The 19,586-nt window shown below is 38.4% G+C and overlaps 1 protein-coding gene across 5 annotated transcripts in view; it reads left to right on the forward strand.

Annotated features, from left to right (window-relative positions):
* LOC306852334 (actin-binding LIM protein 2-like) overlaps nucleotides 1–19,542 on the forward strand; it is a 65,804-nt gene extending 46,262 nt beyond the window's left edge. For 2 of the 5 annotated variants that reach the window (XR_013782573.1, XR_013782575.1), the window contains exons 9-22: nucleotides 1,539–1,589; nucleotides 2,508–2,585; nucleotides 2,727–2,870; nucleotides 3,247–3,279; nucleotides 3,788–3,905; nucleotides 4,816–5,049; nucleotides 7,346–7,447; nucleotides 8,360–8,413; nucleotides 9,627–9,670; nucleotides 10,583–10,688; nucleotides 11,064–11,122; nucleotides 12,148–12,209; nucleotides 14,437–14,517; nucleotides 16,459–19,542. Coding sequence is in view for 1 of the 5 variants with exons in the window: in XM_079389070.1 (XP_079245196.1) it covers nucleotides 1,539–1,589; nucleotides 2,508–2,585; nucleotides 2,727–2,870; nucleotides 3,247–3,279; nucleotides 3,788–3,905; nucleotides 4,816–5,049; nucleotides 7,346–7,447; nucleotides 8,360–8,413; nucleotides 9,627–9,670; nucleotides 10,583–10,688; nucleotides 11,064–11,122; nucleotides 12,148–12,205; nucleotides 12,333–12,340; nucleotides 14,437–14,517; nucleotides 16,459–16,572 (1,284 nt within the window). In the remaining 4 variants the exon portion in view is untranslated. Of the gene's footprint in view, nucleotides 1–1,538; nucleotides 1,590–2,507; nucleotides 2,586–2,726; nucleotides 2,871–3,246; nucleotides 3,280–3,787; nucleotides 3,906–4,815; nucleotides 5,050–7,345; nucleotides 7,448–8,359; nucleotides 8,414–9,626; nucleotides 9,671–10,582; nucleotides 10,689–11,063; nucleotides 11,123–12,147; nucleotides 12,210–12,332; nucleotides 12,341–14,436; nucleotides 14,518–16,458 lie in introns of all 5 variants that reach the window. The other 3 variants (XM_079389070.1, XR_013782576.1, XR_013782574.1) reach the window with 3 other exon arrangements.
* The last annotated feature ends 44 nt before the right edge of the window (nucleotides 19,543–19,586 follow it).

The raw sequence follows: 19,586 nt of genomic DNA on the forward strand, positions 1-19,586 counted from the left end.
CTCAGGAGGGCTGGACGGAACCAGCGGGAACGTGCATGGAGCCGGCACGGGAGGGCACGTGCGTGGAGCCGGCACGGGAGGGCACGTGCGTGGAGCCGGCACGGGAGGGCACGTGCGTGGAGCCGGCACTTGGGGGTGCTCGGGAAGCGCGGACACTGGGGGGCGCTCTTGCAGCGCGGGGCTGGACGGAACCAGCGGGAACTCAGGAGGGCTGGACGGAACCAGCGGGAACTCAGGAGGGCTGGACGGAACCAGCGGGAACTCAGGAGGGCTGGACGGAACCAGCGGGAACTCAGGAGGGCTGGACGGAACCAGCGGGAACAAAGGAGGACACGTGCGTGGAGCCGGCACGGGAGGGCACGTGCGTGGGGCCGGCCCGGGAGGGCACGTGCGTGGGGCCGGCACGGGAGGGCACGTGCGTGGGGCCGGCACGGGAGGGCACGTGCGTGGGGCCGGCACGGGAGGGCACGTGCGTGGGGCCGGCACTTGCGGGCACTTGCGAGGAGTCGGCACTGGAGGGCGCTCTGGAAGCGCGAGTTCGCGGGGGCGCTCTGGAAGCGCGAGTGGCGGCGGGCTCGGGGCAGCCGCTGACGAGGACGGGCTGACACTGGCTCGGGCCCGGACATCTCCCAGACACAGGCAAATCCCTCCTCTCCAGGTTAATCCTGTGGTGTCTGGGAGGTTCATGGGGCGGTGGTGACAGGCCCCGAGCCGGAAGAGCTGGAGGATGACGGCGTCGTGCAGCTCCGCCTTCCTGGCCAGCCCGCAGAACTCCTCCGCGTACTCCACGAAGGGGAGGTCCCGCAAAACGAGGGCGCCGAGGCGGGCGGTGAACTCCATCGCCGTGGAGGGAGCGGGGAAAAAGGGGCAAACAAAAAACTTTCAAAAACGGAAAAAAAAGGCGGGGGTGGAAAAGCGCCGCTTACTTCTGTTTCGGTCCGGTCTTCTGTCACGTTCCCTCTCGGGACACAAGGAGCGAGGAGACGTAGGAGTTCCAATAATCACATTTATTGGAGAGACACACACAATGAGACGAGGAGCTTGGGGAGAGACGAACATCAATGACGTTAGACCGGACACAGGGGCTAGGAAACACAGGGCTTATAAACACAGGGAAATTGGCAAGGAAGAACAGAAACAGGTGTGGGGCAATCACATGCAGGGCTGGGGACACATTAACTATTAATTAAAGGAACGAGGATGGCCAAATAGGGACACGAGAGGAGGGGAAACACAAGACAAGGACTGACAGTGTGCAAATAAACACTGCTATCAGCGGATCCACAATTTTTATTGACTTGAATGTCATTAAAGACTAAAGTCTAGAATCAGTGACAGACCCTAAAAAGACAGTCAGCAGAGGTGTCGGATTTAAATATTATCCTTAAGATGTTGCAAATGAAAAAGGAGCTCTGGTTTAGGTAGCTGACATGCTCTGAAATATTACGCAAAATCATTTAACAGGAAATCCAGCTAGTTAAACAACGGTGATATGCAGTATGTGGAAGCGCTTCACTGTAACAACCCTTTCCCTGCAGAAACATGTGCGGATTCAGCTCAGTGATCTCCATTGCAATGTACCTGAGCAGGTTTGTGACATGCGGCCCTCTCCCTTCTGCATGGGCTTACTTCCCAAACTGCTTTTAGTTTGAATAGAATGCTCACTAAAGTCCAAAATGGGGCTTTCAGGCTATTGTAGGCTACCACCAGTCCCACCCAGTAAACATCAGGAACCAAAGAACAAGTTTTAACATTGTCTGGACAAGTACTTTAAAATGAGTGTGTGGCTATAGAGAAGTCACTGTGAATCAACCCTGAATGCATTGCTTATTGTAATAAGATACTCAATGTTTTTTTATGATTGCTCGATGTTTGTTGATTTAAAAAAATGACAGACCATTTTCCCTTAAGTGTGCAACTTACAGTAATCTCCCACTTGTCCTATATGCCATTTAAAAAAAAAAATTCTCAATAAGAATTTTTGTCTTGTCCATTTTGAATATTTAAACATCATTGCAACATTGACTTGAGAAGCAAAATTGCTTAAAATAATAAGCCTTTTTAGAGAATATTTCTTATATATCTTACTTTACAATATATATTAATGAATCTATAACCAAACTGTTATAGGTTTATTGAGGTTAATTACAAAAAAAAACCCTATTTACTATAGCACATTTGTTTACTTTTTCCTGACAAAATACAGATGATGTTTATTTTTTATTGCATTATACTGTGTATCTGTTCCTATATAACACCAAAAAAAAGTATTGTTCTGTCCTAACGGCAAAACATTTTCTACCTTTCTGTTGATTCCTTCATAACCTGTGTGAAAACTGATAAACTCTTATTAATGCCGCACAATAGTAACAGCCACATTGGAATTGTTCTATAATCACTCATGTTACTTTGTACAGGGTTTAAATTGAGTCAACAAAATGCCTTTTGGTCCCTGTTCCTTTTAGGGTTTAGTGTCTTTGTTTTTCTCACCTTGTTTTTGTTTCCAGGTGAGGAGAACCTCCTCTGAGAGCATCACCTCTGCTCCTGCCTCCAGTGCATCGGGCTCCCCTAGCAGAGTTATCTATGTAAGTGCATTTGAAAATGATTCTTTTCTTTATTAATTTTCATTTGTTCAAGATCACCACCAGTGGGCAGCAACACACAAGCCTACAAATAACTATATGTGTAGAGAGAGTTTTAAAGCCATAATGTTGCTTTTTCTTAAGGCAAAGCTGGGTGATGAACTTCTGGACTACAAGGACCTGGCTGCTCTTCCTAAAATCAAAGCGATCTACAACATTGACAGACCAGACATGCTCTCATACTCACCCTATGTGAGCTACCCTGTGGAGGACAGGACTTTTGGAGAGGTACAAACACACACCCTCATACAGGCTTACATGAGGGAATAACATATACATGTCTTCTATTTGCTGTTTCTCATTTTTGACAGTTTTGTATCTTCTATTTGCTGTTTCTCATTTTTGACAGTTTTGTATCTTTATAGGTGACATAAAAGCAAAAGGATTGCATAATTACTCATACAACAGCTACAGCATTCATTTGTTACAATAGTGCCATTTTAAATGCAATCATATATAATCATAGCTTGGCTAAAAATCATAATTCATTGAAGCGTTACAGTAGTTTCAATGTAACTTAGTTAGGGGGAAATCTCATTTTTTCATGAACATATCTATCATTGCATTCAAGTCCATTTTACTCATTTGCTTTCTTTGTTTACAGTCACCCCAGCAACTCACCCCTACTCCAACTGAGGTACAGTAGAGTTAACATGAAGAAACAGGACCCGTTATTGTTTCATTGGGTCTTGTTCACTAATCATGCCTTACAATATATACTGAATATATGTACATATCTAATTTTTATTCAGAATATGGACTTGAACTTATTACGTGATGAAACCATTTCTAAGTGAAAATGTTACATACCTTCTCACACACAAATATGTGCATGATTAATGAATGAGACCTTGTTTCCTCATATTTTGTGAGCAGTTGTTTGTGAAGTAGAAGAGTTGTGGTTTGGAGACATGAACAGTATTGTGTGTTTTTCACCATCTTCAGTTTGAAAACTCTGTGGTGTAATCACTCAATGATCAGCCTATTTCTAGTTAGGACTGATTATTGCAAACTGGTTACATCTGTGTTTCTTTTGCAGCTTTATATCCTCCTGTGTGTCCCAGTGCCATAGTGATTACCGTTTAACATTGTTAATTGTCTAACGCTTTCAATATCATACTGAAAAACTGTTTGTTTGATTCCAGGGAGATGGGGAAAAGTCTCCCAGGCACAGGAGGCCCTCCAGCCCCAGCTCCAACAGCTCTTTAGGGGGTTATGGCCGCTATACTCCTTCCCGCTCACCTCAGACCTACAGCAGACCAGGTATCCCTCCACATACATGATGATACTTACGGACACAAAGCTATTCTTACCTGCACAGTTATTGTGTAACTACACTATATTGCCAAAATATTGGGAAACCCCTTCTAATGAACAGGTTTGACTACTTTAGTAATTTCCATGAGTACAAATTTTAATGTTTAAGCATATAATGATATTCTAGGGAATTGTGTGCTTCTACTTTTATAGCAACAGTTTGGACAGGACCCTTTTCTATTCTAACATGACAATGCCTCTGTGTATAAGGCAGGGTTCAAAAAGAAATGATTGATTCAGTCAGTGTGGAAGAACTTGACTGGTCTGCAGAAAGCAAAGTCCCTCGCTGCACCTCTGGTATGACTTTAAATGCATACCTTGAGCCAAAAACTCATCATCAAACACCAATGACTTGTACATATGGGTACAGTTAGTCATTTCCAAAACTGTTGCAACAGAGATGGAAATACAATTTTTAAATACATGAATTATTTTTCCATCTTTGTTGTCACAGTTTTGGAAGTGCGTTTTTCTGTTCTAAAGAAGGGGATGCCACAATTCATCAAAAAAGCACCACCATGACTGAATGAATCAGAAAAAAATGTATTGACAAAAGTATTAAGCATCACAACTTTTTTCAACATTGTATTGATATCATCTTTTGTACAGCATTCCAAATCACTCACTTAAGAGATTCAATGCAGGTTGTAAAGACAGTAGGCAGTGAGGCAGTTCACTAAGATGTGGAACAGAGCTAAAGCATTCCATTCTAAAATTACATTTTTAACCACAATAAACTGATTTGATACAGAATTTCATGGAAGAAAGTAATTCAAGAATCATTTGTTTTTTTAAGTATAGTTGCTGATCTCATATTACTGCCATTCTTCCCTGACCATCTGGGTCTCTTGCTCAGAGCAATATCTGAGTGTCAAATACACCATTCATCCAGAAAATTCCAACTTGTTGCCTGTTCCAACTTCGGGGAGGAGTAGTGCCCATGGTAGTGCCAGAGGCTCCTCCCCACTGCCTTTGTACAGCGGCAGTGGTAGAAACACACCACAGGCAGGGAGTGGTGGTGTGGCCCTGCCCCTCAACCCCACTACTCTGGCTTTGCTCCAACAGCACAACTACATCCCTTACTTCAGAGGTACCACAGTTCTGCCTGCAGGCTTTTGTCCAGTACAAATCACCACATGCTGCATGTGTGTGAGCTTATGGTCTTGGATTTGGTTGGTACAAGATTCACATCCCCCTGACAATATGAATGAATGAGTTCAATACTAAAAACGCTATTTTAAGGGTGTAAGACTAATGCCACAAAGTGCATGATGCTCCAGCTGTTGGAATTGGATTTCAACACAAAAGAACCATTGGACCAAGCTCCATAACTCTTAGTGCTTCATATGGGTTGCATTCACATTGAAGGACTAGTGAATTACAAACATAGAATTACTAGCCTATCCTTCATCCACCTTTCCTGAACAGGAATTAAGACAGGATTCAAACAAGAAGCAAAGTCTGAAAGTAGGCCTAGGACAGCCCTGCACCTCAATTTGCCTTCTCACGGTAAACCCTAAAAACCAGTCTCTCTTTCACTGTGTATCACCAGTGTATTACAGTAATGTGAGATTGTAGGTGTACCGCAAGGTTCAGTCCTTGGACCAGTCCATTTTTATGCTTGCTGGTATTGTGTTTATACAGAGTTGTTATGTCCAACTTTCCATTTACATTTTGCATGGAAAACATGTTGATATTCATTATATTTGAGCTGAAACAGTAACCTAATGCACAAAGACAAATGCGAACATTGGTGGCGAGCATCAATATGCATTTATTTGTTGTACTGTAGTTGATGTTGTGCTTCATCTGTTAAGGTGAAATTTTCCACCATACATCTAATATTCAAAGTGACTGTCTGTATGTTTGTGTTAATGTTGCCATTTACTTGGTGGCTGTTGTTTCTCCCTTTTCAGCATTTTCAAGTGTTTTATTTGACCTAACATTCATACTCAGACAGGCAGTAGTTTGCAGGTGGAGTTCAAAAGTCTGAGACCATGTATAGAAATGAAAAATGTGTAGACGTTTCAGAATTTCAGAACACAGATCAATATCACAAACTTGCATTTAATTAGTAATTTGATTAGTGACCTAGAAATAATACAAAATCTGAAGTATTTTGTCATTTTACATCATAACATCGTTTAAAAGGTTTTTGAAATCCTAAAACTTTTTCTTCATTTCATGTTTTAAATTTTTTTTCCCCAGATCTCAGGTTTTTGGACCCTACTGTGAACATGCAAATTCTATGAATATCTAGAATATATTGGGAAGAATTTATTCATAAAGATAAGATGTCTCTGAAGAGGAGGAGAGTATGATGAAACCGTTTGGGGTTTTGTGGTTTCTCTGCAAGAAGTAGAGAGAGTGGGAATAAAGTTCACAGGAGAAGATTAAAGGGTAAACTGATGAGCTGTAATTTTGGGTCAGTTTGCCAGGCACAGTGGCATAAACTTAGGCCTTGCGTAGTTCCAGGCCAACCCTTTAATGCTGCATGAAAGTGCACTGAGGTTGTGTTTGGTGTGTGCCGTTTATGATTCACTTAGCTTTCTAATTGACTTATTTGTAAAGTAGCCACACAAGAGGAAAATTGCCTCTTCTTTACAAATGCAAAACCTCACGAACTGTAGCTGCCTTGATCGTGTGATATCATTGAAGACCTTGAAGATCGAAATCATTCACAGAATATGTGATGAAATGCTGCATTACACCAAGTGGACATGAGAAGGGCGTCGCAATCCATAAAATCATATTTTAATGAGTAATTTATGTATTTTATGACAGTTTCCTACTCCCCCAGCTCCAGATGTGTGGAAGATTTTCCCCTGATACAGGGTGAATTTTTACTAACAGCACTTTGTGTGTTAAATGGTGTGTGCATGTGTCTGAAGAACAGTTGCAAGTGTGTGTGAAAGAGAGAAAGAAAAGACAAAGGAGACAGAGAAAGAGATTATTGTTTGTGTATTTTGGCTTTCAACATATGTAAATGACTTTAAAAGAGCATTTGAAAAAGAGGTTCTCTCTCTCCTTCACTCTCAGTTTGGTAAAAGATTGAGATTATAAATACTTAATATTTTTTTTCCGAGTATGATGATAACATCACAATTCAGCCTGCCAATGACAGTCATGTCCACTTCGTACTGGCTCCACTCAGTTCAAACAGAGAAATTAAATTTGAGTGTCTACTGAACAGATGCCATCGGTATAAACGCAACATATTTTCACAAACTCCAACGCAAAGACAAATTTATACTTTTTAGAGCTGGCTGTATTGTGAGGTTTGTTGGAAGATCTAAGACTAAATGAATCATCATTCTGGCAGCCCTGTTAACTTTTCTTCTCTTTCCTTTTCGTTTTTGTGTCTGCCATGACCTTCACCCCCCGAGGTAGTGAAAGCGGTCGGAGTACCCCCAGTCTCTCCACCTACTCTGATGGCAAATCTCCTTCCTCTTCATATGTGGCGGCCCCACGGCATTTCCATATCCCAGGTAGGTGTAAAAACACTTGTTATTTAGCTAACTATGGTAAATCAGCAGGGATCTGTTTTTTTCCTCACAGATCTGTCCTCACTTCTGTACAATGTTAAATCCTCTTTTTCAACACATATTTGCCTTTATGAAAACTTCTGGCAGACTGAATATTTCTTATTCATAATCTGCCTTCATATTGTTCTGTGAAAGGTCACAGTCATTTTTGTACATCATTGTATCATGATTTGCATCAGTTTAATACATTTATAAGTCACTATTCTAAGCAAAGCCCTATTTTTAGTGCTTGAAAGAAACTTGTTACTGTCACTGCTCGTCCCTGTATATGTTTAAAATAAATCTAATGATCAGTTTCATGTGTTTTGTGCCCATTATTGTAATGACGTCTTGTTTCCAATGCTGGCAGATGCTGAAACAGCTCTTAAAATGTCCCACATGTGTTACATTAAATGATTTTTTTTCTAGAAGTAATAGTTGAGAAGCAGACGTGAGGTTGGGATGACCTAAACAAGCTGCAGAGAGACACATGTGTTAATTATTAAGAAATTATGTCATTGCAATTACTCCATTTATCGCTGTATTTTCCTCTTGGCTCAGTTCATTTTAGGTGACATTTCTATCTTCTAAGTTAAAAATTAGATAAAGCTTTCATTATTTATAATGTTATACATAATTCTGACTGCAGAAAATCCATTTTTCAAAGCCAAAGATTTTGTCAAAGGCAAAATGCTTAATCATGCATGCCAATCATGAACATGATGAATGAAATGTACTACAATATCTGGAATCCTTTACAGCGTCATATACGGCCTTTTCTGCCTTTTCTTTTCCCCGATTCCATGCTCTAATAACTCATGCTTCTTTATTCATCTTCTTTCTTATTCTGTTCCTCTCTTTGTCTTCCATTCTCAGAGACTAAAGTCAAAGATAATATCTATAGAAAGCCCCCTATCTACAAACAGCATGGTACAGTCCAGTCTCCGTACAACCATGTTTCTTTGCATGCTGTGACGCATGTCACCATGGTACATGTGGCCATGGAACTGTAAACTTTGACCCTCCTTCTGTCTGCTGGTTTCCATTTCAGCTCCAAACAGTAGGCCTTGTAGGTTTTTACAAATCCCAGAAAAAGGTTTGAATTTGACAAGATACTTGTTATCGAGCAGTCAGTACCTAATTGTTGGTTCTTGATCAAATGCCTAAGGGTTATATTTCTTAGATATTCATTGTGTTTATTTTAAATAGCAGTTAGCCCTGAATTAATAGTGCTGTTCAATACCTATTAACTTTATTGTTTTGATGTTTGTTATTTGATGATACACATACACCAAAAATTTGAGGTCAGTAAAAAAAAAAAAAAAACCTCACCAAATCTCATCAAAGCTGCATTTATTTGATCAAAAATACAATGAAAACAGTCATTTAATATATTGTCGTAACATTACAAATATCTTCATATCACTTTTGATCAATTTAATGCATCATTAAAAAAAAATAAAAAATCTTACTGACCCCACATTTTTTAACGGTTGTGTACATTTAATGTAAATAATGCCTTTGATATGATGTTTTCATACATGTCTTTTGAAATTCATCCTGACATGGAAACAGCAGTCAGATATATTCTTTATTTTATTTTCGTGCCTCTGTCCATCCATACATACTCATTTGTCAGTTGCAGTATTGGTAGTTTCCCATCTATCTGTGGTCTTGTAACTTGGATGTTAAACAAACATGGTGTCTGTGTAACTCATTGGTTTGATGAAATGTCTAAGGCATTTGTGCAATCCATTGTGATTGGTTTAAAGACATCTGTAAAGCTCATTGTGATTGGGTGGTAGAGGTATCAATCACTTGACTGGTTTCTTTCGGCCTTTTCTTCTGAACTTACCCCTTGACATTGTGTTTGGTTGTGTCACTTTTCACTTGCTTGTTGATTCTGTCCGTGAATTTGTTTTTCTCCTGTAGTGAATACTGCAATTAGTTTGAACACTATCTCAAATCAAGCTACACTGAAAAAATTTGATCACACATGTAGGAGTATATAACAGTATTTTCTTTCAGTTTTTTATTGTGTGTGTGTGTAGTACACTGCATGACGTAACTTGTGTTGATCACTCTCTCAAACAGTGAAAACTGTCCTTTAGGATATATTTAAAACTTTCTTACTGTGCTGCAGCTTCCAGAACCTCCTGGCAAGATGGTGAAGACGTAGACAGAAAGGTGATTTATATAAACATCTGTGTGTGTGTTTGTCCATTCAGGTATACAGTATCAAGTTGTTTTGGTAATCTAATCCAACCTACCCTTGTGAAAAAGGAGTACATTTTTTACTTATTATGGAAATATTATACTTTAAATTAATATACTTGAGTGCAAACTGAATAGCTGAGTCCACACCACAGCTACAATGATAAAGGCACAGAGAAACGATATTGTTGGAATCACATTTTTTTCAGCTGATGAACGATGAAAAACCTTGACAGCCAATCAGAATCAATCCTGCTATAACAAGCTAGAGGATTTAAAGCAGCAGACGAGCGTGCGCTTACAGACGATATCGTTTGCTGGTGTGGACACTAGTGTCGTTATCTTTATCTTTCTTTTTGTGAACGGGGCTTTAGGCTTTATATGTAATTTCATAATATGGTTAAAGTGTACTGCTGAATGTACTGACAACCTTTTATGGTAGACTAACATATAAAGTGATTTATATTAAATCTTGTAGGTCATGTATTTAAATATATTTATAATTACACATTTGCAATTATGAAGTTGCAGTTGAGTTCATTTCAAATATATCAACTTTAAGTGTAATATCAAATAACACAATACAGTTAAAATGATAATCAAGTACTTTACATGTGCTTTAATATGTTAGTCAACATCAAAATAATTGTACTTCAAAGCGTAATTGAAGATTATTACAATATAATGATTTAAAATGTACTTTAAAGTAAAACGTATAATTTGATATTATTACAAGTGCAATTTTAAAGATTTTAAGTACACTTCAAGTGCACATTCAATACATTTAAACACGCTTCGTAATATAATCAAACCTATATATGTTATCCATCTTTCCATTAAATTCTTTATTTGATTGTATTTCTTGCTGCTATCGTTTGTCAATAGACCAGAACAAGTTGGATGAACCTGAAGAGTGAGCTAGATGGACAGTCTCCAGATATGGACCCTAGGACCTCCACCCACAGCTTACCCACCGATATGTCTCAACCCAGTGAGTGGCCAATTAATGATTTCATTAAAGTCACATCAGGTCACTCAGAGCAGCTATTTCCTGTGTAGGTAGCAATGAAATCTGACAACAATTGTGTAGTAGTGAGTGGCGCCCCACTCACTACTACAAATTGTATCATAGTTATTAATGAATATTGGTTTTAAAAATGAAAAATTTATGAAAAATGGTTTTAACTAAAAGGGCGGGGCTTTCTTTTCTACAGCTGCCATATTGATATTGAGTGGTACATTTTCTTCTGTTCATTTTTCTATTAATTTTTCATATCCTCCTTTTAAATGGTCTCTGCCTGTCCTCCCCTTGAACATGATGCTAGAGTAAAGTGCCATAAATCTTTCTAAATTCTCTGTTTTACAGGCTTTCCCTACAATAAGTCTGCTTCGCTGCCAGGATATGGGCGGAACGGCATATACAAGGTAAACCTAATAAGACCTGATATCTGCACACAAACACAGCACCCCACAAACCTTTTAACACACCATCAGTGTGTGATTTTTGGGAATATATGTGAGCTGTGTTCACAAATGCTGTCATTCGCTCTCTCAGCAGTGAAGAATGTTGTTTGATCCCAGTTGGATTTGTCAAACCCAGCTGCTGGGACACAGAGGGCTGTTGTAATCGCGCACATCAGGAAACACAGTCACAGATCAGTTAGTGTAGAGATTTAGCTGAGGAAGCCATAATGCTCAGAGGGTGTGTCTGTGTCTTGTTCCCACCCTCTGGCTGTTTTCCATGTTCGGCTTTGATCTTGAAATCTGGCTCCCTTAATAGACTATCCTCTGTAACGAAGAGCAAAAAACCCAGGCACACTCTTTATTAAAAATCTGATTCAGATCTTTTATCTCGCTTTACCAGTGTTTTCTTTGTTCGAGAACGGTTTGAAAGCTTCTCCTGTACACTAGGTGGCAGTATTTTGCAACGGTTCTTTATATCTGGACAATAAACTACCTGAAAACAGAAATATTACCCATTCTTTATGTGTAATCTGGTGTGACTTAGTGTCATGTTTCGCCTTTACTTTCCACAAGCGTTCACAAAGGCATGTGAAATGGAGAGCTGGTCATAGATGAATATTTATAACCAAATCCACCGGCAAGCTTTATGATTCAAGCCTCTGTCTGTGCTAGACTTTAACCTTTAACCTCAGGAAATTAAAGAAAAACTTTCATTTACAGCAGCTGTTTATTTCATTTACTCTGTTCAAACATGATATTGTTACTCTCATTTGATAGTAGCAAAAATAAATAATGAAGGCATATTGGAACTTTTCCAATAATGTGACTTCATGCTGAAATCGGTTGCTTTGGGACATGAATGTGCCTGTAGTTGAAAAAACAGCCATCTACTGTTTTGATATTGCCATGCATTCTATGTGTGAATAAATGTGCTCTGTATATAATTGTAAATATGCTGTGTCTTGTCATGCATTGCTTCTTACCAGGCAGCTGATCTTGGTGAGGATGAGGGCGATCATGACTCATCCTGGAGTGGAATGAGAGGTGAGTGAGTATTTAACTTACATAGACAACAGACAAACTGCCTTTTTTTCCATACAAAGATTATTGGTTGTAATTCGTTTTTCTCTTTCTCTTTTTAACCTCTCTCCTGTTTTCCAATGCCTCTCAGAGTACAAGGTAAGTTATAGTATGTATAATGGAATGCTGTAGCTTTTCAAGTCTTATCAGTTTCCCATTTTGTAGAACAGTAATTCTTAACTTTGGTGAGCCCAAAATAGGTGGCTGGACTGTTCTGATCAGGGATAAACAAAAAATGGAAAGGAAAACAACAACATGCAACTATTCTCGAAAAAAGAAAATTGAGTATGACTCAGAAAGCATTAAAAGATAGTTCAGCCAAAAAGGAAAATTCTGTCATTATTTACTCACCCTCATTTCACTCAAACTTAATTACCATTTTTATGCTGACGATACGCAGATTTATATCCACTCTAATCCGGGTCAAGATGTGAACATTTCCCATCTCTCACACTGTCTTTCTGAGATTAAGTTGTGGATGTCTGAAAATTTCTTTTGTTTGAATAGTTCCAAAACAGAAGTTATGCTTCTTGGCTCTCCTCATAAACTTCGTAATGCTGGATCTTTAGCTTTGTCTGTTGATGGTGTTGCTCTGGAGTTACAAAGTAAATTAAAAAATCTTGGCGTTATTTTTGATCTCAGCTTGTCATTTGAGCCTTTTGTGCTGAACACTGTTAAGACCTTGTTCTTTCATCTCAGAAATATTGTACGGCTACGACCCATGCTGTCTTTCTCTGTTGCTGAAAGGCTAATTCGTTCTTTTGTCTTTTCTCGTCTAGATTATTGTAACACCCTTCTTATTGGAGTCTCAAAATCTTGTATTATTAACAATCTTCAATATTTACAAAATTCAGCAGCCAGAATTCTGTCAGGGGCTAGGATTGTTGATTATATAACTCCTGTTTTGGAAAGGGAGAAAGTCCTTTTAAAGGCACTATACTAAATAAAATGTATTATTATTATTCCAAACCCGTAAGACCTTTGTTCATCTTCAAAACACAAATTAAGATATTTTTGATTAAATCCAAGAGCTTTCTGACACTGCATAGACAGCAATGCAACTTACATGTTCAAAGCCCAGAAACGTAGTAAGGACATCATTAAATTGTCCATGTTGAAAAGTTGTTACAAAAAGAACTTTATTCAACAATTTTTTCTCTTTCGTGTCAGTGTTTGTGTTCATGAGAGTACCACGATGCATGTGTGTGATGATGCTGACGCAGGAGCTGGTGTTCTGACATAGGGTCTAGATGCCCTGCGCCTTGTTTATAAGTAGAGGAATGCACACACTGACTGACACAGTGGAGAAGAAATTGTTGAATAAAGTCATTATTTCCATTTTCTTTGCAGACAAAAAGTATTCTCGTAGCTTCATAACATTACAGTGTAACCACTGATGTCACATGGACTATTTTAACAATGTCTTTACTAGCTTTCTGGACCTTGAACATGTCAGTTACGTTTCTGTCTATGCAAGGTCAGAAAGCTCTTGGAGTTCATCAAAAATGTCATATTTGTTTCAGATTTGTTTCAGTCTTTCAGGTATGGAACGACATGAGGGTGAGTGATTAATGACGGAATTTTCCATTTTGGGTGAACTATCCCTTTAAATACAGTTTCACTTGCACTGGTGGATTTTGTGTGGTTAATTATTGGTTGCAAGATGCTTTCTATGATTTCAGTAGACATTTAGAGACAAAATGGTTAATTTTCCATTCAGCCCATTTATGCACCATTTTAATATTTTTGAATATTGTTGGGTTCATATAGTTCAATAACAAATTTGAATGCTTGAATGCATTTTTCTACAATAAATAATTCTAACAGCACCTGTAAAACCGGGTCCTCAAGCAAAACCACTTGAGAACCACTGTTGCTGATCATAGATTCCTGAACACTATACTGCAATATACTACAAAACTAAATCTGTACAGAGATTTATGTATATACATTACTGTTCAAAAGGGGTGAGCAAGATTTTTTTTTGTTTTTGAAATACAGTAAAACCATCAATTTTGTGAAATATTATTACAACATAAAACAACTGTGTCACTTGATTTTATCTTTTAATATGCTGATTTTGTACTCAACAGTTCAAAAGAACAGCATTAATTTGAAATAAATATATTTTGTAACAAATGTCTTATGAGTGCATTTTTGTAATTGTGTGTATTTCACATGCATGTATGTTGCAGGTCTATCCCTATGACATGCTAGCTGTGACCCACAGAGTCAGAGTAAAACTACCACGGGATGTGGACCGCGCCAGACTGGAGGTAATATTTTATTAGACCTTCAAGTAGACCACTTTTCTGTTTTTGTCCATCTCATTCCTTCTTTATGTGGCCTGTTTGCTGAATCATACTCTGTAATATGCTGTAGATGATTTTGTTTAGTGTGAATACTGTACATTTTTAATTGATTGCACTTTGGAGCATCCCAAGTTATGATGATTGAGTGATACTTTATAATGATTGACATTTAAATACAGATGTCTCATCTTTTTAATATGGAGCATGGGTTGACTTATTTCTGTTTTAATTATTATTTTGTCAGCATTAGTCTTGATCAAAGTATGCAAGAAGGCAGCCAGGAGAAGAGTTGTGTATGTTTGTGTGTATGCCTGGCAGCACATCTCCCAGTGTGAGTGTTTGTGAGGTTATGGCTTTGATGGACTACGGTCCACATGCCCCCGGCCAACACATAATATATCCTCAGTGTTCCTGGACATTGTGTCAGTGTTATTAGTGGGTTTAAATGGAAAGGGGAAGATAAATGTTCAGCATGAGTTACGAGAGAGGTTGATTTACTGATCCAACTCTCTGTAACTGTTAGTTTGGAATCACTGTGGTTAAAATTGCAATATCTGAAAATGTGTGTGTGTTTGCCATCATATGACTGTTGTCCTGATGTAAGAGGCCCTTGTCACATCTGTTTGAATTGAGGATGATTTAAGTCTCCCAGCGGGAGACACTTGCAACACCCAAAACTTTCCAAAGACGATGATTTCAGCAGCTTTTTGGAGGAGTTCAAGATACCCATACATCTGCAAGTGTTGCAGTACCACATACTACAGGACTTGAAAGAATAAAGATTTATGCAGATCCATTCTGTAATAGTTTAAACCAAAATTGAGGTCATATGCTTAAAAGCATGGCAACTTTCACAGCCCCCCAGTGGTGCTCGTAATCCTGATTGTGCTAAAGGCAACAAATGTCTCCAAACATTGCAAAGCTTTAGGTGACATATGCACATAGATGGTTGTAATTATTGTAATATTGTATTATTTAATTTTCGCTCTGTCTTTAATCTATAATGACGCTTGCGCCATGCAGCTATTGTTAGCAGAATAAACAGTGCTTAGAATCCTGGCAGAAGTCCTTTGGGTTTGTTCTGATTAAGCTTTGATTAGCTGTTTGACAGTGTTATTTTAGGCCTTTATAGATGGATGACTATATCATGGAGCTATGCTGCATGCTTTAAAGTCATAGTTCACCCCCCAAAAAAAGATAATTCTGCACTGGTTTAAATTCATTTATACTTCATCGTGTCTTTTAAATTTTCCCGAATTGGAACACAAAAGGAGTTATCAGAATGTCCAAACTGTTCTTTTATATACAATTAAAATGGATTTTAATAACTTTTGAAGAATTTTTAATGAATTACCATTTCAGTTTTGGTCTGTTCCTCACACAGAGCCTTCATATGGTTTCAAAAGACTTGGAATTAGGGTTTTATGATTTGAGGGAAAATCTCATTTAAATTTTGCTGATAAAAATTTAAAATGTGATTTAAATGCTTTTTTTTAAATAAAAAATGTTTGATGAGTATGATTGTTTGTAGGGCATATTACAATTGTAATATTTCACTGTATAGTTTTAGTACAACTGTACAATAACAATACTAATATTTCCAGGCAGCGCATACAAATATATTTGAAATAGACATTAAATCACAGCTTTCATTGTTTTATAACCACTCTAAACCATATGATTATTTTATGCCACTTTTTTGCCCTTTTTGCCTGTTAACCATTCATCTTCATTGCAGTTAAGTGCAGTGTGAATATTTGTCAAAATACTGAAATTCCACTGAAGAAAGAAAGTTGTACAGGCTTAGAATTACACTGAATTCATTTATTTTTTTCAACTGAACTCCCTCTTAAATTTGCCAGATATCAAAATTGACTACATTTATTGTAATTCTTATCATTTCAGAGGCACCTGTCACCTGAGGACTTCTACAACGTATTTGGGATGACCATTGAACAGTTTGACCGTTTGGCCTTGTGGAAGAAAAATGACCTTAAGAAGAAAGCCCGCTTGTTTTAAATGCCGCCGAATCGCTTGACGGAAAGCAAAGATAAAGAGAAAACCTCTTCTCATCCATCCTGTGTGCATGGAGGATGAGTGTGAGAGAAATATATATGCACCTTCGTTCTGCTGCATAGCTACTGTCATCCCATCTCACGCTGAGGAAGAGGGAGCGCTTTCACAACGCTGTTTGCCACCTAGCTTTGTTCGTGAACGCCGCACCACATGGTCTGAATGTTAGTCTGATGCCAGAGAGTCAGAACTAAATTCTCCATCTTGTTTTTCTCTTTGATTGTCTTTGATCTTGCTCCCTCGGCTGTCTTTGTGATTACTGCATTGTATTCTGTCTTTGTGGAAAAAGCACTCAATATTGATATAAGCCACTTTCTTTACATTTTATACCGTTGAGAAACATGGCCAACCAGCTCTACTTGTACGTCTTTTTGCTATGTAATAATATCCATCTGTCTTTATTTTTGACTGCAGTGAATGTTGTCCAACGTTTAAGTCTTGTCCTCGTCGACTCATATTGTGTCTTTCTCTTGTCTCTTCCTGCCTGTTCCTCTTCTTACCTCCTAGACATGATACTCAGCCACTGCTTGGACTGTAATATCTATCATGTAATATCAGCTTTATGGAAGCTCATTCATCCATGGCTTTAGCATGACCAGGCCAAAGACTCAATCGGAGCGAGAAGTCAACGAAGCACCTTACATGTGACCTAACCAGATGCGATGCAATAAAACGACAAGAAAAAACCTCCTCCATGTCATTTTTTTTTTTTTTTTTGTCCTAACCAGCCTCGATCGTGAGAAGCAAAGAGCAACAAGACACAACACGACATCATGCTGGGAAGCCCCGCCCACTGTGAAATCTCATTGTTCATCAGAACTGTACATCTCATTGGGTGTGATTTTGTCACCTCACGCATCAGTTTTCGAACTTGTCGTATTGCGCCTGGTTAGGACACAGTGTTAGTTGATATGTTTAATAATCTTTACTGTTGCTGAATGACTGTGAGTGCAAACAGCTGGAACAATGCGTAGCTTTTGTGTTCTATTATGTATTTGCTTGCTTTTTCAGGTCAATGTGCAATTCATCAGCTGTCATTATCATGAGAACACAGTTATTCAATAAGACATTTAGAGTTGTTCTAAACTGATATCTGGACTTCACATACTCTCTCCATATATATTGTGCACAGTACTATGGTCATAAACTTTATTAGCCAGGCATTCACATTGTTTTAATCCACACAAATGAAAGTGCTCAAGGCAAAGTAAAGCCTTATTTTTGTGTGCAATTTTTTTTTTCATACAGATGTTTCCCAGATACTTTATTTTCCATTTGCAAGTAATTGCAACATTGACTTTAGCATGGAGCCAAGCCAAAGTTAACAGATTCTGTAGCAATTAGCAAAACTATTACAACACGACACTTAATAAAACATGCAGTTCAGTGGCGCTTCATTTAAAACCCAAATATGATTGTTTTTCTTCTGCTTTTTTTGATTGTGAATAAATGTGTGTGCAGTATATTGATATAAATGTCTGTTACACTTATCATGTCACCCAGTTGGCATGCACTGCATTTATTAGGAGCATCATGTAGTGGCTTCATATCAGACTTTTTTGAGTAATCATTACATGTGTTGTTTGATTGAGAGATTGTTTTGTCTCTTCAGACACATTCTTAAGTCATACCATGTCTGTTCTAGATATTTTGAATCTCAAACTCTAATTTGCAAAAAAGAAAGGTATTTTGTCCTTTTAATTATATGAATACATTACATAAAGATGTCAGAAATCTGGAACGGTTAGAAACACCGCCACTCAGTAAACTAAGTTCTGATTAATAATAACCATGTGTAACGTGCCTATATCTTGTACAATATCAAGGCATCTTTGGATTTTTTTTTAACTGCTCAGTAGGGAAACTCAGATTGTTTTACTTCGTTGATTGTGAAAGTATGGCGTTTCTAACTAACTGTATGTGTGTGCTTATCTCATTCTTCAGGGTCATAATGTGACATTTTTCATGCAGTAAATTTCAGCCTTCATCAGTCATGCCAAAATCGGTTGTTTTGGAGAAAATACAGTACAGTAAAGCTTGTCTGAAACACATGAATGTGTTTTGGTCTGAGTGCGTAGGCGGGAGCCTTCCCAGAAGAATCATGCTGAGCTGCGGAGGACCAATGTGTTAGTCTTATTTGAACAGCTGTAGAAACATGCTCGCATGTAGGTGTGAGTGCTGTTAGCCTCCAGCTCAGCAGTCCAATAGTTCAGACTAGGTGAGTTCAGATCAGTGTGTGTTCGATCATCTTTATTCTTCAGCATAGCACTGTTCTAACCTTTAAAAAACAGACTCAAATGGAGACTAAACGGGGAGGTCATATCTGCATTTCTGTGTTTTCTAAAAAAATATGGTTTGCTATTGGGGAATCATTTCAAAATTTGTTTTTCTTTTGTGTGTGTGAAGTCTCTTGGTCTGGATCAAAGCAGATGTAGGACTGTGACCCAAGAGAACTCTGACCCAACAGTTTTGAGAGCTGCTTTCCTACTTTTGCTACTATAACATATGAAGAGAGTTTGTGCCTGGGTTCGACTGCATTCACACAAATGTATTATTTTATACCTAGAAAGTTTGAGAGACATTCTTATGAAGTTGTCTTTGTGTTATGATGAGGTAATGCCACATATTGGGGTTTCCATGGGTGTGTGTGGTTTTGTGCTAGTATGCAAACTAACTACTGCATATAACTGTGATTGTAATGTTGTTCTGACTGTGCAAAGTAATGAGTTTGGGAAATGTAAAAGCACCCATTTCATTCACAGTGTCTTTGAGTTGCTTTGCAAGAAATATTGATATTCATCTCAATAAATACAGCTACTTCAACTCGTGTTTTTCTGTAAAGAAAGTTGCTGAGACAGTCAGACGGATGGATGGATGGATAACCATCTAAATAAAGCTACTTCAATTTTTCAGTTCAGTTTGGCTTTTTTTCTGTAAAGATTCTGAATCAAACAGACTGA

Source organism: Barbus barbus (genome assembly GCF_936440315.1).
Source record: "Barbus barbus genome assembly, chromosome: 32".
Lineage (NCBI taxonomy): Eukaryota > Metazoa > Chordata > Actinopteri > Cypriniformes > Cyprinidae > Barbus > Barbus barbus.